At 43.1% G+C, this 24,372-nt stretch overlaps 1 protein-coding gene across 7 annotated transcripts in view; it reads left to right on the top strand.

The window, feature by feature from the left end:
• The window catches only part of NDRG1 (N-myc downstream regulated 1), a 78,851-nt gene that overhangs the window by 23,622 nt on the left and 30,857 nt on the right, over nucleotides 1-24,372 (top strand). The window contains exon 1 of one of the 7 annotated variants that reach the window (XM_083622170.1): nucleotides 10,306-10,537. The exons of 1 other annotated variant lie outside the window; for it this stretch is intronic. Coding sequence is in view for 2 of the 6 variants with exons in the window: in XM_083622168.1 (XP_083478294.1) it covers nucleotides 12,286-12,356 (71 nt within the window). In the remaining 4 variants the exon portion in view is untranslated. 5 more of the 7 variants (XM_083622168.1, XM_083622174.1, XM_083622173.1 and 2 more) reach the window with 5 other exon arrangements.

Here is a 24,372-nt window from a genome sequence, read left to right as displayed (position 1 = left end):
GAAAACTCCTCCTGCCCTCCCATTACTACTAGGAAACAGCTTCAAACAGCTGTGGAAGTCCGGAAGTCTGCACAGCCACTTCTGGCCAAATCCTATTTTAATTCTTGGCTTGGGCTGTTTCGGATACAGTCGACTCTGCATTTAACTTCCTCTCCAGGATAATGAACCAAACCTGTTGCTGAACTGTGGCCCCTAGCCTCCTTGAACCTAAAGAGTGGCAGTTCCAGATCTGTTCCCAGATGACTGCAGTGCCTGAGGACAGACAGACAGGTCTTGCATCCATAGCAGTGACCAGAAGAGGAATTAAAGCTGGGAGGACCACAGAGAGAAGAAACGCCCTGGTGCATCTTCATCAGCACAACCGAGTGCCTTCCTCTGTCCCACCTGCAACAAAACATGTCTCTCCTGTGTCAGTCTCTACAGCCACAGCAGGCGCTGTAACTCTCCAATGGTTTGACTTCACCCCCCCAAAGGTGCAATCCTCCATTGTTGCATTCTCCCATACCATTTTGGAGAGGCAAGCCAAGTGAACCACACTGCTAAGGTTCGTCGATGTGTAATTTTCTTGCTTTTTTTCAGCTGCTCATTTCCCCAGTCCCCTCTCTGCCCTGTCCACTATGCCACACGGACTCTTATCAAATGTCCTGACTTTGGCCCAATTCATAGCGATTTCTGCCTGTATTTAAGTGTGCAGAAGAGGAACTCCCTTCCTGTTCTATTTAGAGACCAAACGCATTCCGTGCAGAAGAGGTGATTTTATGTGATTTATTTTTTTTTAAAAAAAGGACAAAGAAGTATGTGTTTGATTTGCTTATCAGGTCCGTTCAGGAACTGCTCTCGCTAAGGAAACCTAAATTAAGGACCCTTTGCATTATGGGCTGTGATGGTCCTCGGTTTGACAAGCTTTGTCTAGCAGGGGTGTGTGTGTGTGTGTGTGTGTGTGTTCTGGAAATAATCAGGGTGACTCATCCGTACTTGAAAGCCTTGACTTCTTGCCTGCAACCCAGACACTCCTTCAAAGCTGAGGCAACGTGCTGCAAGGCAATCCTAACGTCTCGCACACTGTGGTGATTCAAAGTCCCATGACTGCCTTTGAAAGCCTTGGAGAGAGTTCCTGGGGCCGTTCCCATGAACCAAACTGATTCTTCACACTCGCTGACCTGCAGTGGGCTCAGTTATGTCTTTAAAAGAATGGGGGTAAGGTTCATGGCAGGCTAACTCTCTGCGTGATGCAGGGAATCTAGAGTTACAGCATCCTCAAGATCAGGCATAGGCAAACTCCGGCCCTCCAGATGTTTGGGACTACAATTCCCATCATCCCTGACCACTGGTCCAGTTAGCTAGGGATGATGGGAGTTGTAGTCCCAAACATCTGGAGGGCCGGAGTTTGCCTATGTCTGCTGCTGCTGTTATTTCTAACCCGCCCATCTGGCTGGGGTTCCCCAGCCACTCTAGGTTGCTTTCAGCATATATAAAACATAATAAAATATCAAACATTATAAACTTCCTGATAAAGGGCTGCCTTCAGATGTCTTCTAAAAGTTATTTAGTTCTCTCTTTTTTCAATTTTCTTCCCAGTTTTTTCATATATCATTTACATTCAAACCCCATCATGGTTTCCATTGCAAAACTTTTCCTACTGCATCTTATAATATTTATCCAGATTTTGTTTATATCCCATTTTAACCATAAAATTCATACATTACAAGTGTTATACCAGTTCTGCTAACGTTTTTAGATGTTTACAGTGCTCTTTAAGGTAGTCTATAAACTTTTCCCCATCCTTTATTAAATTTCTTGTCTTCTTGGTTCCTGATTCTGCTGGTCAATTTGCAATTTCAGCATAGTCCATCATCTTCATTATCCATTCTTCTCTGGTTCGGACCTTATAAAAGTTATGTACAGTGGTACCTCGAGTTAAGAACTTAATTTGTTCTGGAGGTCCGTTCTTAACCTGAAACTGTTCTTAACCTGTGGTACCACTTTAGCTAATGGGGCCTCGCGCTGTTGCTGCACCGCCGCTGCGCGATTTCTGTTCTCATCCTGAAGCAAAGTTCTTAACCCGAGGTACTATTTCTGGGTTGGCGGAGTCTGTAACCTGAAGCGTCTGTAACCCAAAGTACCACTGTAGTTCTTTATCTCCTTGACATCTGCTGGGAGAGTGTTCCACAGGGTGGGTGCCACTATCAAGAAGGCCCACTGCCTGGTTCCCTGTAACCTCACTTCTTGCAGTGAGGGAACCGCCAGAAGGCCGTGGGAGCTGGACCTCAGGCTGAACGATGGGGGTGAAGACGCTCCTTCAGGTATACTGGACCAAGGCTGTTTAGAGCTTTAAAGCCAACCAACACTTTGAATTGTGCTTGGGAGCTGGTGAAGATCCTTTAGGACCGGTGTTATATGATCCCGGCGACCACTGCCAGTCACCAGTTTAGCTGCCTATATAGATAAATAGATAGATATAGCTGTCCAGCCTCTACCATAAGGTGTGAAGAACCTTTGGTCCTCCATATATTGCTGAACTACAACTCCCACCAATGCTTGCAACGATGGGCAATGACCAGGCACGATAGGAGCTGGTTGTTCAGCAACATTTGGAGGGCCAAAGGTCCCCCACATCTAATTTAACTGAAAAGGAAGCTTGGTGCAATTGACCACCCTACCCTTAAAGTTCTGTGCTTGCAATTTAATATAATATGCTAGCACTTCAGGGCAGAACAGCAGAGGAGAGCAAGCCATACACAGAGTGAACAGAAGGTTTGATTGAATTCAGGAAGGACGGAGAACATCACATGCAGAGTCTTCATCACGTGTGGGCAAACATTGGCCCTCTAGGCGGGGCTGAACTTCAACTCCTATCATCCCTGGGAGTGCTGGGACTGATGGGAGTTGTAGTTCAGAGGCAGTGAGAGATTTTACTTTCTTGGGCTCCATGATCACTGCAGATGGTGACAACAGCAGCCACGAAATTAAAAGACCTTTGCTTCTTGGGAGAAAAGCAATGACAAACCTAGACAGCATCTTAAAAAGCAGAGACATCACCTTGCCAACAAAGGTCCGTATAGTTCAAGCTATGGTTTTCCCAGTAGTGATGTATGGAAGTGAAAGCTGGACCATAAAGAAGGCTGATCGCCGAAGAATTGATGCTTTTGAATTATGGTGCTGGAGGAGACTCTTGAGTGTCCCATGGACTGCAAGAAGATCAAACGTATCCATTCTGAAGGAATTCAGCCCTGAGTGCTCACTGGAAGGACAGATCGTGAAGCTGAGGCTCCAAGACTTTGGCCACCTCATGAGAAGAGAAGACTCCCTGGAAAAGACCCTGACATTGGGAAAGATGGAGGGCACAAGGAGAAGGGGACGACAGAGGATGAGATGGTTGGACAGTGTTAGCGAAGCTACCAGCATGAGTTTGACCAAACTGTGGGAGGCTGTGGAAGACAGGAGTGCCTGGCTTGCTCTGGTCCATGGGGTCACGAAGTGTCAGACATGACTAAACGACTAAACAACAACAACATCTAGGAAGCCAAAGATTCCCCACCCGTTCATTGGATGCCCTCATTGGGTTATATACTATTATGAGAGAGGGAGAGAAGAAGTCTCTCTCTCTATTTTCCAGGCTCTCCTGTGTATTTTTACTCCAGAAAAAGAGCGTGTATATTGGATTGATTGAGGACATGAGATATAGCACCCCCTTTTTGAGGATCCAGGCAGAGGTTGACATAGTCCATTGTTTTGTGAATGTGGCACAGGCAGCCAATGAAATTGTGGGCTCAGCATTCCCACAATGCAAGCTGTTAATCGGGCTAAAGGGCTGCGTGTGAGGTTTTTTGCACAGGTGCCCCGATGCAAAGAGCTACAGCGTAGCTTTCAAAGAGATGCATAGACAGCACTCCTGAACCATCTGGTAGATATTAGAAGACCTTTTTTTCCCTCCCTGGTCCTCCTCTGCATCAGCCAGCAATGGAAGCAGCAGACACCTCCTCCTGCAAACTCTTTCTGAAACTAGTCAGGAGAACCTGCCTGAAGCGGTTTGGCTTAAAAACTCGAGGTGGGAAATTCTTCGGCAGGGACGTGAGCAACTGCAGGTGAGTCTCTGACTCAAGAGCAAACAGGGCTTTTGCATGCCATGACAGCCCTTGAGGGAGTGTTGTTGTTGTTTTCCTGGCAGGTTTTGATTCCATAGTGAAATTATTTCGATGCTAGTAATTGAGGTCATCCTCCCCTCTACGGATCTGCAAGGGTGTTTGTTAAAAGGGCAATTGATCTGATGTGTAGATGTCAGCTCCCCCCAGGCTATGGTGACAGGCTAGGCTCAAACTAGATGGTTCGAGAGGAAATCCTGCATTGTTGTTTTTTAAAAAGAGCAGTTTTAGCAAGGAGTAGGATTTACTTTAGGCTCATGGCACTAGAGAGGGGTTTAATTTTCCCCGCTGCAAACATTTTTACGATGAAATCAAAGACACCTGTCTTTCTTATTAGATTCACATCCCATCTTTCCTCCCAAAGGAGCCCAGAATGTCAGACAACAAGTTGTTGCAAATGCATTTCTACCACACCTTTCTCCCAAACTGAGGTTCAAGGCAGCCCTGTATACGGGAGTTTTTAATGTTTTGTTATGTTTTTATATATGCTGGAAGCCGCCCAGAGTGGCTGGGGTTTCCAGTCAGATGGGCGGGGGACAAATAATAACATTATGATTATTAAGTACTGTATAACAACATGAATGGACCCAACCAGCAATGAGAATTCCCTCTTCTATTCATGGTGCTGGAAATTTAAAATGTGGTTAGCACATGGAAACCCCTTGAATTTGTTTTCACGTGAGTGGAGTGAATCCATGGAGTGAATCTTCAGCGTTTTATATTGTCTCCCTGTGGCAAGAGAAGCCATGCTGAGTCATAAACGGTGGCATGTTCTGTAAACAGTATGGTCCCCATAACAGACTCGTGCTTAACCGAGACATGGCTGAGCAAACATCTCATTCAACTTGCAATATGCTGTCTAGTTAAACACTCGCCAACCGCAGCATCATTATGAATAAATGGAAAACTCCAGAGTTACTTGTGCAGAGAAGCTAATTGTGCTGGGTGTGAACGGTGCAACTTTTTTTAAAAAAGCAAAATATCCTAATGGGGAAGAGTTTCTGTGTTCGTCTATTTTTCTGCAATCTGACTTGCTGCTTTGCAGCTCGTGATAGCTACAGAGTGGAAATCTCTTTTGCCGAATGGTTTTGGAGACTTGTTATTTGCAAGGGGAGGTTTCACAAAATGGGAAGCTCAACTTTTCCCACTGCTGCCATCACCTAGAAAGGAATTGCACTCAAGGATGGGCAATCTGTGGCCCTCCAGATGTGGTTGTACTACATCTCCCATGATCCCTGACCGTTGACCAGGCTTGCTGAGGCTGATGGGAGTTGTAGTTCAGGAACATCCAGAGAGACACACGTTTCCCATCCTTGCATTAGATGTTTGCCTGCTGCAGTGGCACAGCCCAGCACAAAGGCTGACCGTTCAGCAAGGATGCACAGCCAATGAATGAAAACAGCTGAGCCTTGCCCCTTGTTTTTCTGGTGAGTGATCTCCATGCAGAGCAACCTGGTCCAGGCATTTGTCTCTGTTTGGTTGACAACCCTCAGAAATTTGCTGTTGCTTATAAGCACATAAGCACATAGGGACGCGGGTGGCGCTGTGGGTTAAACCACAGAGCCTAGGACTTGCCGATCAGAAGGTTGGCGGTTCGAATCCCTGCAACGGGGTGAGCTCCCGTTGCTCGGTCCCTGCTCCTGCCAACCTAGCAGTTTGAAAGCACATCAAAGTGCAAGTAGATAAATAGGTACCGCTCTGGCGGGAAGGTAAACGGTGTTTCCGTGCACTGCTCTGGTTCGCCAGAAGCAGCTTAGTCATGCTGTCTACATGACCCAGAAGCTGTACGCCGGCTCCCTCGGCCAATAAAGCGAGATGAGTGCCAGAACCCCAGAGTCGTCCGCAACTGAACCTAATGGTCAGGGGTCCCTTTACCTTTATGTGCTGTCAAGGGGACAACACAAGCTGTCAAGGGGACATGCATGCACACAAAAGCTCATACCAATAACAAACTTAGTTGGTCTCTAAGGTGCTACTGGAAGGAATTTTTAAATTTTGTTTCGACTACGGCAGACCAGCATGGCTACCTACCTGTAACCACATCTAGCTGTTACCCAGGAGTAAGTGAAGATTTAACAGATCTCGGAACAAGTTTCAAGCGAGGTCATCTTCTTCCCATCCCAACTCAAAAGGAACTCTCACTGACCTGGATTAGTAATAACACCCGAAACCAAGACAATATTATTTTTTGTTTTCACTGCGGAAACTTTTATTCCAGTTGTGGTTTCCAAAGAGGAAATTTTTCCAGCCACGGATGAAGTCTGAATTTGGAGGAATACAAATAATCCAAATCCTTTTCTATTTCCCATATATATATATATAAATTTTCAGGTATACATGTCCCACAACAGTACATCCAGCGACTTCCCTTCTTCTCCTTCCATGGTTACTTGTACCTTCAAAATTAACTGCATATTTTATTTCCTCTATTCCTTTTGTTCTCTTACCCTGCTAACTCTGCATATTCCATCATTTTCAGCTGCCATTACTCCTCCAGATCTGTTTCTAATTCTCATGCCAGAGTGTGCCTTGACCCACCACCTATGTTGTTGTTCATATAATCCAGAGAGCTTTAGGACTGGGGAAGGAGGAAAGGGCATGTAGCTTGCTTTGGGTGAAAAAGGTCTGTTTGTTCAGTCAGGGAAATGAACACATGGCATCTTACGCTCTTCTGCCATGTGATCCTGCCCCTCTGTTGAGTCCATCAGCAGAGGCCTTGCCTTGTGTCCTGCCATCAGCAGAGGCCCAACTCACAGTGAGAGCAAACATGGCCTTTTTTACAGTGGCCCCCGAAGCTGTGGAATTTCCTCTCTCTGGGGGCAGATAGCAGCAGGCTGGGAGGTGGCGGCGATCTTTTTTGCTACATCGGCAGAAGAGCTGCGCATCAGAGGAGTCAGAAAGTTCAGCCAGCTAGCCCAGCCAACAATGGCTACTTTCCCGGGTTGTGTGTGTGTGTGGAGGAGCCTATTCATTTTGAGACTGACAGTGGGACGCTGGCCCTGATGGGGAATCTAGATTCCATGGAGTGACTGGATGCCGAGGAGTGGTGAGAGCTGGGGAACCCCAAAGGAAACCCCCAGGGGAAGAAAACTCAGAGCCAGTGGATTGATGATGAGATGATGATTTGTGGTCAGTGGGAGAAGATTGGGAAGAGAAGATGTTGGAAGCTGAAGGTAACAGGGTTTAGTGAGCGGGAAGAGGCTGTGGCAGAGAGCAGTCCAGAATTGGAGGCAGAAGTGGAGGCTGGAGAGGGGAAGGTCAAGAGGCAGAGATTAGGCCTTCTGAAGAAGCCAGGGAGTCTTCCCCTCCTGCTACAACCAGCTACCCTCTCCACGTGGTCTCCCAGAACCCAAAGAGGTATGAAGAGGGCAGGGCAAAGACAGACAAGATGAAAGAGCCTCAGGATGAGGAGGAGGAAACTTAGAGAGCAGTGGGAAGCCGGGATCCTTCAGTCCTCGCAACTGCCTCATTGGGGCAAGACCCACTGGGAAGAGTGGCTGTGATCACTAGGCCTGTGCTGTTTGGGTTCCTTTGAATAAGGAGTTAACTTCACTGACATCGGCTTTTTTATTGCTGAGCTGCTCCTGAGACAACGGGGAGGGATGTGAGTTAACTTGGCTTCCAAGTGAGGCGTGGGATGTTGGGGACCTGTGTCTGCCGTGAGACCACAAAACACAGTTCACACATGCAATGAGTGGGCACTTGCTGATTTTGCTGTTTTATATCGATCAATTGCTTTCTGTTTGTTTTACTTTTCATTTTGTACCAGTATGTTGCTCACTGCTTTAGGGGCCTTTCGGAGCAAAAAAGTGGAATACAAATGTCATTGTCAGACAGCGACGCATAGCCCATACATTGCAGCCATTCTGATTTAATCTGTAAAAAATGCTTTGCTTAGCTGGGACTGGTGATTCTGGAGAGAATTCAACTAAGTTGTTGTGTGAACAGAATGAGCTCTGTTCATGCAATAGGATTTGATATTTATCCTCTGTGAATTTGCCTAACCTTCCAAGTTGGTGGCCATCCCTCTTGCGAGAGGAACTGATAAAATATTTCCAGAAAAAATTGTTTTCCTGCCTAGCGGGTGGGTGTGTGTGTGTGTCTATCTCTCTATCTCTATCTCTATCTTTATCACATTTGATGCTGGTGTTGCCAACATCTCGCTGAGAACATTTAATTCCAAGGTGTTATGTAATGAAGTTCTCACCCTGGGCCAGCGGGGGATACTGTAGATAGTTATGCAAATGAAGGATCGAAAGTGACGTTCAGTGATTGGATAGTTTTTATGCAAATGAAGGATCGAAAGTGACGTTCAGTGATTGGATAGTTACAGAAAATGGCAACAGTTACATTGTTCTGGAGCTCTATATAAGCAGGCTGACTGAGCTCCTCAGCTCAGTTCTGTTCTGGCCTCAGAATAAAGAAGAGCTGTTTGAAGAATCGCTGTGTTGTCTGATATGTTTGCCCACAACTTAACACAAGGAACTCTGCAGGGCCACTTGGGCACGATTTGCACGGACAACTCTATTTAAAATCAGAGCAAACACTTAGTGACGGCTGCTTCCCTTCTTGCTACCCTGGGGAAAAAACCCTCAGCTGGCCAATAGCAGGATATATAAACAGTCTGCACAGTCCCCAAAGTAGGAATACTGAAAGGAAAGTATATTGTGTTGTCCAGCAAGGAATTGTGTATTTTCATACTCCCCCCCACCACCACCCATACACTTTAATTTTGTCCTGGCACCCACTGCAAGTTTTTTGAGATGCTTTTGGGCAAGATATTATTAGTTCCTTTTTACTTATAGCCGGCCTGGGCAGTGGGAGGTGTGTGTGTGTGTGGTGTTGCTTGCTGCCTCCCATCTTAGCCTCACGTTTGCCCTTGTAAACTTCAGCAGGGAGGATGGGGACATAACTAGTGTCTTCCTGTGATTGGCAGGTCGCTGTGTGATCCACTGTCTCTCAGCCAAACCTACCTCACAGGGTGGTTGTGAGCATAAAATGGAGAGAGCGGAGAACCAGCTGCACAGCTTGGATAGCTCAGTTGGTTAGGGCGCGGTGCTGATAATGCCACGGTTGCAGGTTCGGTCCCTGAAAGGAACAGCTGCATATTCCTGCATTTCAGGGGGTTGGACTAGATGATCCTCAGGGTCTCTTCCAACTCTAAAATTCTGTAATTCTATGGTTTTAGACCACGATGCACTTCTTGGAGCAAAACATGGTATACAGTGCAACAGATGAATAAATTAAAATGCCTGTGTTAAAATGCACCATTCACCTGCCACACACGCGGTATCAAAGGAAGAGGTTAAGCGGGGAACTTTAAAATCCTGGAAAGTTTGACGCGCACACCGCTTCACAACGAGTGCTTTCTGTTTTTCTGTTGCCTTGCCCGATCCTTGGGCGCGTTTACTCGTAGGCAAGTCCCACTTGAATGCTACGGTGGGCATCTTCCAATAACCTGAATGATAACAATGCGCAGCCCCGATCCTCCTCGCTTTCGGTTCTACTCGAGAGCTAAATCTCCCCCATAGAAGAACTGCAGATGATCTCTTAAAATAAGCGCGCGCAGGCGCTGAATTCCAATTCGCAATCCTCTCTGCATGCCCAGTTGCTGTCGTTATGCTTTTATTTTGTTTGCAATACCCTCTCTGCCCGCTTACTCAGGAGTAACTCCCGGTTTAATTCAACGGGAAGGGGCAAACTTTTCCAAACAATCGGGCTCAGGCAGGCATCGCCTTTCAAAGTTTGCAAGCCTCTCTCTGCAACACTTTAGCTGTTGCTTTTTTCGCAATCTTTTATTTTGCAAGAAGAGGAGGATTCCTCCTGGGCTGCTGTGAACAGGCAAAGCAAGCGAAAACTGCATTTATGCCGCTGCCCGCGGGGGAAAAAAGCCGCGCAAAGGGTCCGCGGAAGAGGCGCCGCGCAGCAACAGGTTGATCCGTGCGGAGAGATTGGGGCGGGGGCGGAGCTAGAACGATAGGCGTGGCTAGGAATAGGAGGAGGAGGAGGAGCCGCGGGGGAGAAAGAGAGACGTGCGTGTGGTCCAGTCTTCCCTCCAGTGGGCGGGAGGAGGGCGTGGCCACGCCCGAGGCGTTGCATTCAAAGGAGGGCGCGAGCGAGGGGGCGTGGCCCTCGGCCGGGAGTTAGCCTATAAAAGCTCGCGCGGTGCCCCTCGCGCGCCGATGCCCAGAAAGCTCGTGAGGCGGTTGGTCGTTAGTCTTTCTCTCGAAGCCTCCGTTTCTCCGTCGACGTTTTTTCCTCTCTTTTTATTCGTTTAAACTTTTTGGTACTTCTCCCCGCTCACATCCTCGCCTTATTGGGAGGGGTCCGGTTTCGGGCGCGGATTTCTTGTGAGGAGGCAGGTCCACCCCCCACCCCCAACACCCCCTACCCAGGTAAGAGGTGAGGCGGCGGCGGAGGAGGAGGAATGGCGGTTTGCGCGTGCGCGTTTGTTTCGTTAACGGTTCCGATGGCAGGGTCGCGAGTTCGAATCCCACCCTGGGCGGAGCCGTTGCTTTACGTTGGGGTTTTTTGGAATGGGGGGCGGGAGAGAGACGGGACATCCACCTGTCCCCATCCTCTGTCGGATTCTGTCTAGCTAGATTCAGAGCGAAATGTCCCAACGACAGCTGTTTCAAATCGGTTTTCCTTTTTTCCTGGTCATCATTTTTATTAAATTTTCCAGTTTTACATTTCCAAATAACAAACTTTGAAATGATACAATGGCTTCCCTTCTTCTCTTTCCATTTTACACGTCATATACATGTACCTGTGTGTTTTTACCATAACCATTCAAATCAGTTTTCCACTTTTACAGCCATCAAAGATCGAATTTATCTCAATGCTGTCAACGTTTTCAGCTGTGTACAGTTGTTTTTCATGTATTCAATAAATGTTTCCCAGTCTTCTTTAAATGTATGTTAAATGGATTTCTTTTGACGCCAAGTGCTCAGAAAAATCTCAGAATTTCTACTTTTAGTTAAGTATTTTTATCTATTTACTTGATTTTTTTTGGGGGGAGGGGGTAAACTCCCCCCCCCGCCCCCGGCTACACTCATGAATCCCTCCCCAAGAATTTGACCGCTGTTGTTATCGTTATACATTTATTTATACCCTGCCTTTGCCCCCCCAACAGAGACTCCAGGCGGTTTACAGATACAACTAAGAACTTTTCCTTCTCAATATTCTCTGGTTGGCCTCTGTTATTTTCTCCTATGGATAGAAATCCTACATAAGGACTCTGTACGGGCACTTGGATACCCATAAAGGATAAAGGAGCATTTTTTTTCTTATAACAAACTATAAAACATAGCATCAGTCACTTAGTTCTAGGAACGTTTAATAGCTATAAAGCAGAGAAATTGTCACTTTAAACAATTAAACATTAATAGAAATAAAGCTGTCTGTCCGTGATCTGTGAAAAACATGCGGCCACAACAAAAACAACACACCTCACCTTCAGCCTGGCCCTACTCCACAGGGTTGTCGTGAGGACAATGCGATGGGTAGAAGTGGTGGTGGGAAGGGATGCATGCAGGTTTGTGAGGAAAGCTGGGTGTGTAAGGATGATAAGTGAATCTTTCACCCCAAAATGGTGGTTCTCCAAAGGGGGAAGGCGAGGTCCTTAGTTAGCTTTCCCTTTGAGGGTGCCTTAAAAGTCCTCCTTTCCCCACCTGTGGTTTCCTCCTTTCCACTTCATGTATTTTCTGCCCATCTGCATTCTCCCCCCCCCCCCAGCTCCCATCCTACTGCTCAAAAGTTGGTCCTGTTTTCTGCTGTTCTGGATCTTCTCTTTGCTTCCTTTCCTTCTCCCCTGGCCCAAACCATCCCAGTGTGAAGATGATGGTTTTGATGTCTCTTTCAAGTCTTATCGTCACCTCAAATAATGGGCCTTTCATTGTTGCTGGGTTTTTAAAAACAAACAAGTCATAAACAGGTAGGAAAAGTCACAAAAGTATCAAATAGATGATGGTAGCCCACCATGATTACTGTTTTTTAAGAAAATACACAAGGTTACGGGTCATTACTGTGCAAAGGCTTCATAATAAACAATAAAGAATAGCTGATTGTCAACGGCTATTTGGATGACCCAAGAGAGTCTCTGTAACAGCAAACTGAATTCAGCTTCTCAAAATCTTCTCTGATGTTGCCTCAAATAACGGAACTTGCTTCTCTTTGGATGGTGGCAAAAGGGGACCCCTTCCCCAACTTCAGGTATTTTTGTTTGGAGGAGAATAGATCTGTTCCTGTCTTGTTGTCTCATTCTCTTCCACTATCCCCCCACTTTATTCATTTTAAAATTGTTTACTTTAATTGTTCATGACAGAAGAAACAGACTGTTGGATTAGACCAATATTTCATCTTATATTTCATCTCCCTGCAGCACCCTGTATCCAACAAATGGTCATTTAGTTGTCTCCGGAGAGCTCATAATGCAGGGCAGAGAGGCAGCAGGCCTCCTTTGTTGTTGTTTTCCCTACATCTGGTATTGCGTTATCCTGCCTTTGCACATGAAGGTTCTGCCTGGTCCTCGTGGTTAATGGATCTTTTTCTGAAAAAGCTATTTAGGTTTGGCAGTTTTCAGCTGTATGAGGGTTAAGAAGGAATTGAACCATCTTTTTTCCCTTTATTAGCAGAGAGAAAAGAAGATAAGGAAAGCTAAGATGATGAAGCATTCACAAATCCCTTGTGTTTAGGCGCAGTATAGACTTTAGTTCAATATTCTGGGCATAGATTAGGTGTACTATTTCTTATTTCTAGGAAGGGAGCAGAATATTCTACTAGAGTGGTCTGAAGAGCAAAACAAGTTTGTCACGTCCTATGCAAGGGTTAAACACAAGCTTTCCCATGAAAGTTTTTGGGGAAGAGTTGGATTCAAAGTGGATGGGTGGCATCTTCATGGCTCTGTTCCATCCACAAAAATATGTTGGTTGCAGTACCATACATCCATTAATAGATATTCTTCCAGGTGCTTGTTCTTTTCGTGGGTAAGATGAATTTTTTAAAAATACACTCCAGATCTTCAATTCCAAAGGTGTAGCTGTTAGTCTGCTACAGCACACATAAAAACAACATGTGGCATACGTTTTCATGGACTTGAGCTCACTTTCTCAATTGAAGTCAGCTCTAGTCCACAAAAATGTATGCCACAATCCATCTGGTAGTCTTTAAAGTGCCATGGGATTTTTAAAATCACAATTTTGAATAGTTCTAATTCCATTCCCTTATAATTATTTGTTAGATTCTTATAATTTTTATTAAATGAGACTCTGCTTTCCCGCTGCAACATGGCTACCTCTCTAGGAATTTACTAGTGCATGTGGTTTGTTTGTTTTTAATTGATGTGGTGAGGAAAGCGGTTACTGCCTGAAGTAGAGTAACATATTTGTTGATGAAAGCATACATAGACTCTCAAGTGCTAGAAATGGCTGCTTGTCTGATGAATGTTGGCAAGTTTTCATAAAATGGGATGTTTGGGTGACTGGGGCTACCATGCAAAGCACATTAAGTTGGAATCAACAAGTATTTTCAAGTCTAAACATGTTCTTTTCTGGGAAAGTGTATAACAACCAAATATATATACAACCACCCATGAGTTTCCAAGGGCAGCAGCTTGGAAAACAGTGATGCCTGCTCTTATTCCTGGCACTGTAGGCATACAGTAGGATGACTAGGCAGATGTTCTTTGTTGTAAAATGGAATGGTGTTTTTTTTAGAATGGAATCTTATCAGTTAGTGGTGTGGAGGTGGATAGGAAGAGAGGAAGTGTTTCCCTTTAGAGAAAAGGTAAAGAAAATGTCTTGCATCCTGGAGCTCTTCTTCCAGTGGCACTCCAGTTTTATGGAGATCCTTGGTGTAGGGCTCCTAACATTTGCATGTAGAGAAGAGAACAAAGATCTGGTATTCTACTGGTTTGGAAAGGACCTCTACAGGAAAGGAAATTCTAGCAGTTTGCATTTTGACATCAAATGTTCTTCCTTGGAAAACAGTAGAAACAGCTGGAAACCTCTAGAAGTTAGCCAATTGGGCTGGACTTGGAATAGGGAAACAAGTTGTCACTCTGTAGGGAGGTGGCGGCAGACACTGAAATTAGAACTGGCAAGTTGCAAACATGTATACCGTAAGTAGAACTGCAAAAAGTTGCAGCAGACTGTTATTTCTTCAATTTCATTGGCTCCTTTGCTGCTTTTGTAGTTTACTAGTGACTGCTTGCTTTAGGAGTTATGCCCAGATCGTCAAAGAAAAACACACACAAAAATGAATGCATAATTATAGCATCCCTTAAACTCTGCCAGTGTTACTCTGTCTTCCTGTTTCCCTTTTCTATAAAAAGCTGTGTAAAGAAATGCTCTTGTTTCTACTAGACTATGGGGTGGCATTCTTAAGCATTGTGAAATCTTTTTCTTTTTTAATAAAAATTCCAAAATGAGGTCCTCCAGTCTCAGTCAGATGCAGAATGGTGGCCAATGGAGTGTGTGTGGTTAGCATAAGGTACCCCTGCCCGTACGGGCCAGTCTTGCCAGACTCTAGGGTTGTGCGCTCATCTCACTCTATAGGCCGGGAGCCAGCGCTGTCCGCAGACACTTCCGGGTCACGTGGCCAGCGTGACAAGCTGCATCTGGCGAGCCAGCGCAGCACACGGAACGCCGTTTACCTTCCTGCTAGTAAGCGGTCCCTATTTATCTACTTGCACCCGAGGGTGCTTTCGAACTGCTAGGTTGGCAGGCGCTGGGACCGAACGACGGGAGCGCACCCCGCCGCGGGGATTCGAACCGCCGACCATGTGATCGGCAAGTCCTAGGTGCTGAGGTTTTACCCACAGCGCCACCCGCGTCCCTGCGTGGTTAGCATAGAATCAAAGAATACAGGGATCCATTTCTAGCAGCAAAACTGAGCCCACAGTCTGTCACAGAATTCCGCTTCTGGTTTCCCCCACCTCCCAATCTTTCGTAATCTCAGCAGCTGTTGCTTGGCCCTGTACTAGACTTCAATGAGGAAAAGAAACTAAAGCTTGTACTTTTAAACTGCTTTTGTGATTTGAAAGCTTATTGCGGGTTTTTATATTGGTTAACAAGAGTTTGCATATATGGCTCATAGGCAGGTTTCTACTGATCATGACCACAGGAGTTTTGCTATAAATAGCAACCAACTCCGATAAAAATCATCCCATATATTAAGAACTTCTTCTGAGGCCTTACTTCATGTGACACCACCTTTAGATCAAATGGAAGAGCAGAATCTGGCTTCATTCTCAAAAATATACATTATTAGGTTTTGCGGGGCCAGTTAAAAACCTTCATTTTTGCTAGGGTGATCTTGATTTGATTAACTAACTAGCTGCTCCTTTTGTATGTTAGTGTTGATATGCATTTATCTTTAACCATTTTAATAGAACAGTTTTTAATAGTGCCAGCCATCATGGAGATCTTCCTTGGGTAAAACAGCAGGGTACAAATATTTTAAAGGTAGTGCCTTGGGATATCTATGCAGGAGCAGTAACCAACCCCATCAAGCTGTCTCATCTGCAAGGCTGACATGGGGATCACAGCCTGATTGATCCTTTAGGAGGCAAAGGGGGTCTGAAGCAGCCAGCAGTGGGTGTTGGGGGGGGCATTTCTGGGTCCTTACCTTGAATAATTTTTCTGGTACTGAGGAAGTGCCTTGGGGATCTCTCCAGCAGTGCAAGTGTAGCCATGAGTAATGGGTGATGTGGAAAAGTCAATACAGGACTGCATCCATAAGCTTTAGGAGGTTTTCTAACTTGATTGGTGGAAAAGCGAATTTCTGCTCCCTCTACTGGTAGCTCATATAGTTATACATATAGGAAGAGTGAATGCTGAAGCAAGGTCTTGTATTTAAAGGTGAACAAAAGAAAAAGCTTGTGGACAATGATTAATTACAGTGAGTAAAGATACTCTGTGTGAGCACAATTCTTCCGTAGTCAAATGAAGTGTCTATATGGTATGCATCTTTTCTACCCAGTTGGGGAAAAAACATTACAACTATTTCTAATTGGTGCTGCTCAACTGAAACTTCTACTTACTACTCACTGACATAATTGATTTTACTGCTGTTGAACTCACTGATAATTACTATAGCTGTTAAACTTATTATAACAACTAATCTTTTCAATGTTATGACTACTAATCAACAGTATTTTTTTGAATTGAATTTATTGTTACTATTGACTCCACTATTGACCTTACTACTGCAGAATTTACCACTACTATTGATGCAGATTTTTATGACTGCTGACTGATTTATTTATTTAACAATTTATTTATTTATTTATTTAGCAATTTAAATACTGCTTGGTTGTAAGAAAACCTCTAAGCAGTTTCTGACTTGGCTGTTATGGACCCATTCAGTGTCTTAATGCTTAATCAGTATTATTACTGATTTTGTGGGCATCTCATTGGCATCTGGTTGGCCACTATGAGAACAGGATGCTGGACTAGATGGGCCTTTAACTTGATGCAGTCCAATGTTCTTCTTACAATGTTGTTAATTTGCATGGATTAAGGAATAAGATAAGCAGTTATTTAGACACAATGTATTAATAATTGAATCTTTTAAAAAATATTTGTCCACTTTGGTTCATGATCAGTTATGTAGTTTTACTTAACATAGAATGTCTACTACATCAGATAAACCTAGACTCTTAAGCAGGTAAAATAAATTACAATCTCAAAATGGGTTGGGGAAGCTGGAACCATTATAGACATTGCAGGAGTATAGGGTTGAATTCAGACACAGTGAACTCAACAGAACTTAGTTATGGCTAACGTAAGTCCCACTGATTTCAGTGGGTCTTCTCAAAGTATGACTTAAGTCACTTCCAGGTGTATTCTTTTCCAGGTATAGACTTTTGCAGGAAGGAAATTGATAGGGAAATGCGCTGATAACTGTGAGGTAACAATTGCTGTATGTGACATCATGTGACCTCACCACAAACAAACCAGAATGAATGGTGAATAAACAACAGGTGTTGTATAACCTTACCACAAACTTTGTGCAAACAAATTGGGATTACTGATCAATAAATGCGGCATTTGGGAAGAACAGCCTAGCTCTGGATTCAACTCAGAGCTTCTAATTATTGAAGATTTGCTGCTGAAGATGTTTGGGCTATATTTTCAAATGAATGTTTGCAGGGGAAAATAAAGGTAAAGGAAAGAGAAAATTATGAGAAGTGTGTCAGAAGAAAAGTTAAAACAAAATGAGGAAAACTGCAGAAAATGCAGGGAGAAAGATAAGAAATGAGGGAAGATAATCTGTTTAGTTAAAATGGTTAAAGGGTTTGAATCAAAGGTGGTGAATTACAAACTAAGCTGTAGGATTATGAGAAAGTGAGATGCTGTGAAGGATTTTGGACAAAAATGAAAGTTGCATTACAGTAAAGTTAGGGCTGAGCCACAGTTACAAAGAGATGATGTAGTGAGATTGAAGACGAGTAAATAATGTCATTTTGTAGTTAGAAAAGCAAGTAGAAAGTTGAGAGGTCTCCTGAAAGTCAAGATTTTATAGAGCATTTTTAGACAGCTTTTTTCACCTTGGTGTCCTGTTGAAACTGAAAAAGCATTAGGATTCCACAAGTATTCACAGTGAAAGAAAATGCCTAGAGATACCATTGCCATTTTTCAGCATTAGGGCAGCAGCCTTCCCTGACAGATGTCATCCAGATGTTTTGGACTACAGCTCTCATCAGCCCTGACCATCAGCTGTGTTGGCCGAGCCTGATGGAGTTGTAGATAAGAACATCTGGAGGGTGCCAGGTTAGGAAAGGCTGCGTCAAGGTGAAAGGTCCTTTTAATGGATTGTTTTTAATTAGCCACCGGGGAGATCTGTCTTGACTAGAAAAGCAAACTATAGATACAGAATTGCTAATTGACAAGGAAATATATTTCTTTTGAATGCCATGCTTGTGGCCATCAGCTGTTAGACACGGAATGTTGCACTAAATGGACCATTGTCTAATCCACAAAGGTAGTTCTTGAGCTATGTCTAATCATAATTTATAGGGAAAAAAGAGTGGGTGCTTTTATTTTGCAAGCTTTTGTGCTTGCAAATCTTATAGCAGCAGCATGTTAGCAGAACTGACGGCTGCAGTGTTTTGCACAATGTTTATAGTTTTACCTGAAACTGATCAGGGGGTGATTAAAGGAGACAAGCAAGAACCTTTTAATGGAAACCTGTTAGGGGGCAGTCCTAAAGATCCACCAGGATGAGCAAGTTAGGATGTAGCACCTTTCTGGCTGAGTCCCCAGCTGTGGCTCAGCTGAAGATACACCAAAGCAACTTAGCCAGGCGTGCTGAAGCTGTCTGAACTGACTCTTGTGTAAATCTTCAAAAGCAGACATGGTGAGGACAGGACTTGGCAGGGGAAACTTAAAGTGGATCCTAGTTCTGTTCTGGCAAACTGGCAGAATATGCACTATCAAAAAGGGTAATGCAAGTCAAACTATATTTTAAAGTCTTGTTCTCCCTCTGCTAGGCTTGGGCTGGCTCAGCTGGCAGTAGCTTTGCTCCTGAATTTCAGGAGTTTGAATCTGGTTTAACTTTATATAAATTATTTGGATGATTATAATAAATTTAAGAGTTCCAGAAGCAAATTTGAAACCAAACTCATTGGGCAGCCCTAGGCAAGTCATTTATTCTCAATCTCTGGCCCATAGCTACATATGGATACAATATTACTGGCTTAACTGCCATGCTGAGGTGTCATAATGTGGTATTTCTGCAACTGTAGATGTCATAAACAGCAATTGTGAAGTGCAGTGGTCATGATTAGCATAGACTCCAATTCTGGGATATACGTGTTTGAGGTTAGAACCTTTTCTATCAAAGTGCAATGCAGTCTAGTTTCTAGAGAAGAAAAGTGCTTTCTGTCGCTGACCTTGGAGATGTGAAAGGCCATTGTGGCCAGACCTCATTAACATATAAATTATTACTGTCTAGCAGCCTTAATCTTAGCATATTTATATACTGCGTGCAGTAAGCCAAACTTGCTGATAAGCATATTGTGACATTTCTGGGATCCCCCATAAGAAGCGCTTGTCTTGCAGTGGTTACCAAGGTTAGTCTCTCTGCAGCTATGCTGAGTCCAGCCAGCTGGCACTACCTTCTGACTTGGAGAGAGCAGTGAGATTCTCCATTTATATTCTCACTCAAGTACATCTGTACAAGACACATGGGTGAGATAAATTTATCACAAAATCCTACGAGAACACAACACAATACAGTACAATTAAAATATTAGCTTATATTTACTTAGGAACATAATGTTCAGAAGTGGTCATTTTATTCAGAAGTCTTGAGTTCTGATTTACTGACCTTTTATAATTGCTATTCCAACTCTTACATATGATTTCATTATTATTCCCATTTCATCCCCCCTTTCCCTCTCTTCCCTTTGCAACTACAACTCTGCCATTTTCCAAGCGACATTCCTTACCAGTTGTTTGCTCTAACTGCCCAATATTCCACCCCACTCCCCTACTGTCAATCATTCTTCCATTTGTGCTTCTGTCATAGTTTGTAATAGGATGAATTGTTTGGTGGACTGGCTAAGTTTGGGTATGTTAAATGCTGCTGTGTACATCTAGGTCATGTTTACAAAAGTGGGGTATTGAGAAGAGGAGTGATGGCGCTGGGCTTGTAATAGATAAAGTAAACTCCTGATGTAATATTGCTGCTAAGAGGATTTTGATGTTTCAGCGGGCAAATGCAAATCTTCTAAAATGGTTGAATTGGAGAGAAAACATTCAGACTGCCAAGTGTATTCCCCTGGATTATTTCAGAATGTTTGTCACATAAGATGATTCCTGAACGTTGCAGAGCTGGCCAGCTCCATGCGATAGCATTGACCAGTTGAGAAGCACACTGTTTTGCACAGTTGCCATCATGCTGAAGGTGCAAAATGGATCTTGATAACTGCCAGGATGGGTTCATTGTTTAATAAACAAGTAGGATAACAAGTAGCATTTTCTGGAAAGCTAAGAAGCACTTAGTATGTTAACTTTTGGTTTGTTGGAAGTTTACTTATTCAGGCAGAAAATCAATATATAAATCTAAATATATAAATTATGGGCAAGAAGATGAATCAATAGCCTTGTTTTCTTCAGCTGGATTTTCCCCCAGTTGACTCCAGTTGGACTTGCATGTTTCGGAGGGTGAAATGAGAAGTTACGAAAAGCCACATGACTGCCACCGAAAACAGTGTGTTACTGCCACTCATGTCTGGCTTTCTTTCTGCTCCTCCATGACATAATCTAATGAAATGTGTGGTGGGATATGATAGCTTGGGTTCCCCTGCTCCACATCACTGGTAGACATGGGGGAAGAAATGTGATTTGTTTTTTGGCAGCTTGTTAAGGGTATTGGATACATGGAGACTGTTGTTTACCATCTAAGTTACACACCTGAGTTCATTCCAAGCACAGTTTCTTTAAGCCAGCATTTCTACAGCAGTTCTTGCACTAATTTGTGACTACAGAATTTAAAGCTAAGGTAGGAAGCACAAGCACAGTTGTTCCTTGAAAACTTTGTTTAGCCTAGGCTCACTTGAATGAAGTGCAGTATAAAATCAATTATAGAAGGCATATGATAATATAAAGACTGAACTGGATTGGGGGGGGGGGGGGTCGTGGCTAATGCTTTCACATGTTGGATGTATAGTGTTTGTCATGAATATTTCTGCCAGGTCTAGCTGTGCCTGCAAACTGAGGCTTGTTGGAACCAAGCTGAGCACATTATTTTCCAGGTTACAGGGATTAAATTGAATTTTAATACTTGAACTTTATTTGCTTATGCCCGAAGAAGCATCTCCACCCCCTTCGTTCAGCCCGGACACTGAAGTCCAATACCGAGGGCCTTCTGGTGGTTCCCCCACTGCGAGAAGCAAAGTTACAGGGAACCAGACAGAGGGCCTTCTCAGTAGTGACACCCACCCTGTCGAACACCCTCCCATCAGGTGTCAAAGAAATAAACAACTGTCTGACGTTTAGAAGACATCTGAAGGCAGCCCTGTTTAGGGAAGTTTTTAATGACTGATGTTTTAATGTATTTTTACTCTTTTGTTGGAAGCCGCCTGTAGTAGGCGGGGTATAAATAATGTATTATTATTATTATTATTATTATTATTATTTGTTAAGTGCTTGCTTGCTTGTAAGATGGAGGAAACCTTAAAAGCATTCAGATATTTTTGCAATTATTCTTGAAGGGATAGCTCACAAAGCAAAGGGAAACTGAGTTAAATCACCTTAGTTCTTGGATACCTTGAAGGTGTTCATTATAGAAGGCCTAAACTGTTGCCAGAGAATATGTTGGTCGTAACAAAACTTGTTCCCGCCAGCTATTGAGAAGCAGCTGATACACTTAAAATGATAGATATGACCATTGAGACCAAATGGTGAATCAGACAAAAGGCCTATCTTGTTTACCCACAACCAGATGTCTAAGAGGAAGCTCAGGGACAGGACATGAGGGCAATAGCATTATTGTGCTGTTCCCCAGCAACTGGTACTTAGAAACATTCTGTCTCTGATCCTAGAGGTAGCATATAGTGACCATGAATTGTATTCATTGCTAGTCTTATCCTCCATAAATTAGTCTAATCCTCTTAGAGCTATCAAATTAATTGGTGAAAGTTATAGATGTAGGTAGTGAAAGATGGGTAGATGAATGAACATGGAAATTGATATGGGAACAGGAGTGACTTCTTACAGAAATGGCATGGGGTTTTTTGGTTCATTGGGATATTCATCAAGAAAAAGAGACTGGGTTTACCTTCTTATGTGATTCTATAGATTTGGCAAACTTTTCAACTGTATAGGTCAATTATTTCATGTCTTTATAGATGCACGTTTGCTTAGTTTTATGTTCTGTTTTCTTTCTTTCCCCCCAGTGTACTTTTTTTTTTAAAAAAACAGCCAATGATGTACAACCTTGAAATAATTGCAGTACTGGAAAAAATAGCTTTATAACTTGTTGGGTAGAAATTTATTTGGAGACATAATTTTTAAAGAGATGAAAGTGATTTGAGATATTTTGCTTCTCACAGTGTGTCTCTGCTCAGAGATGGTTTTTATTCTTTCAGATGTGAAAGTGGATGTGTACACATTTCAAGCAGCAATTTTGTTTTCAAACCATATTCAACTCTCTTTAAAAAAACCTAGCCCTTCTTCTTTCTTTCATTAGGACTACTACTGTTGGGGAAGGAAATAATACTCCCTGGGATGCTGAAAATCAGAAAAAGCAACTCTTTGTTGGGTGGGTGGGTGGTCCCTTGCAAGCAACCTAAAGAAATACGATGGTACCTCTAGTTGTGGACACAATCTATTCTGGGTGCTGTTCGCACCCTGAAAAGTTGCAACTAGAGTGGCACTTCTGTGCAAGCGCGCAGGATGCTTCTGCACTTGGGTGCACGGGGAAACCCAGAAGTATACACTTCCAGGTTTGCCGCGTTCGCAAGCCGAAAAGACGCAACATGAACCTAATGCAACACAAGGTATGACTGTATTTCTAAGAATTCTGGCCAGTAACAATGTAGAAAATAGTGAAGGCAAGCACAAACCAAAGCTAAGCAAAGTAAAATAAGATGTCCCTTGATATTAGCAGTAACAAAGTCCCAAAGAGCATAGTTGAACAATAAACTGAAAGGGAAGAGGTGAAGGGGGTTGGCTCACAAGAACTGTGATGAAGTTCAAGGTTCTTGGAGATAGTAAAGGTATTTACTCTGGCAAAGCAAAGTTAGCAATGTGGTATGTGAGTTTTCAGGTTAGGGAATTCTTGGGCATAGTTTTTTTTAAAAAAAATACTGAACAGAGAACTTGTTTTTAGACTTGGGTATGAAAATCAAAAGATGTAAAAAGAAATTTGCAGGTAGAGGATACTTCTCCAAGCAGATACCTGTTGGTAGCTGGATTATGACATTTGTGGTGGTGGTCCCAGATAACTGCAGTTTTAACTGTTTTAGCTTAGCTGATTTCCTTATGATTATGGTGGTTTTGTTGATTTAGATTGATCCATGCATACACAAATGTGCACATGTTTTTCATGGTGTGCATGTGCAGTTTCTAATGCGGTCCACAAACCAATTTAATATATGCAAGGATAAAAATGCAGATGGTGGGTAAAGGTAGCTTACATATACTGAAATATTCTGCTTTGAGGAAGAATTGCTCTTGGGAATTTTGTTGCAAGAAAAGGGGGGGGGGCAAGTCATCAGTATTACAAGTCAATCTGTATCAGTGATTGGTAACAGTGACTATTTTAATATGGAAAACAAATACAAAGCGCTAACTAACTATCCAGATAATCAAAATACAAAGTAAAAAATACAAGAACTCTAGATATTTCACAAACGTAAATGAAGCATCAGTAGTACCTATACAGTCTGCAAAAATTAGCTGATTCTGAGCTGTTGATGACCCTCCCTTCTTGAGGTCAGAGTTAGAAATCAAAATTTCTGATTTCTTTGTATTAATATTTCTAACATATTTCCAATACATAATTAGAGAAAGATTTTAACATGCCTCACAAAATATTTCTCAAATGTTCTGTTAAAAATGTGAGAAGGCAATAGAGCAAAGCCACCAGCCTTTTACTTTGGGATATAATAAAGGATTAATCCAGTTACAATTTGGAAAACAGATTAGTGCTTGCAGATGAGAGATGTTGAAGTTCTGATTCTAAGGCTTTATTGTTACATAAACTTGGGAATAAGGTCTGTTGAATTCACTGGTACTTGTTTTTCCACACAAGCTAGGGAGAATTTGAGTTGGAATTGAGTTTTGTTTTGGTTAGGTTGATAACTTTCCAGTTACCCTATAAATTTTCATATCAAAATAGCATTTTTTCCTTTGCATATTTTATTTACCTCTCTATTTCAAGCTCTCTGATGAAACGCTTTTCTGCATCAAGTGTTGTAACTGTTAGTAGCCTATGGCTTCAACTAATCAGTAATGGCAATGGATGAAAGTTAACAGTCTGATTAAAGACATATCGATGCCACACTGTGACTCCTTGCAGAAAAGGTTCCCCACATTTGAGTGTCTTATTAAAAATTCATTGCATGTAGAAAACTATCATGTTAAAGAGAGAGAGTGTGTGTAGTCTTGCCTTCTTCTGTTGCCTCTTGCAGCCCTGGGCTAGAATGTTGAAAAGGGGAAAACATTGACTTACCTAGCGTTCATCTCCACTGAATTCATTTTGGTGGTGAAATCAAGGA

The sequence above is a fragment of the Podarcis filfolensis genome, assembly GCF_964270895.1.
Source record: "Podarcis filfolensis genome assembly, chromosome: 7".
In the NCBI taxonomy this organism is placed as follows: domain Eukaryota; kingdom Metazoa; phylum Chordata; class Lepidosauria; order Squamata; family Lacertidae; genus Podarcis; species Podarcis filfolensis.
This window is presented reverse-complemented; position numbering and strand designations above follow the sequence as displayed.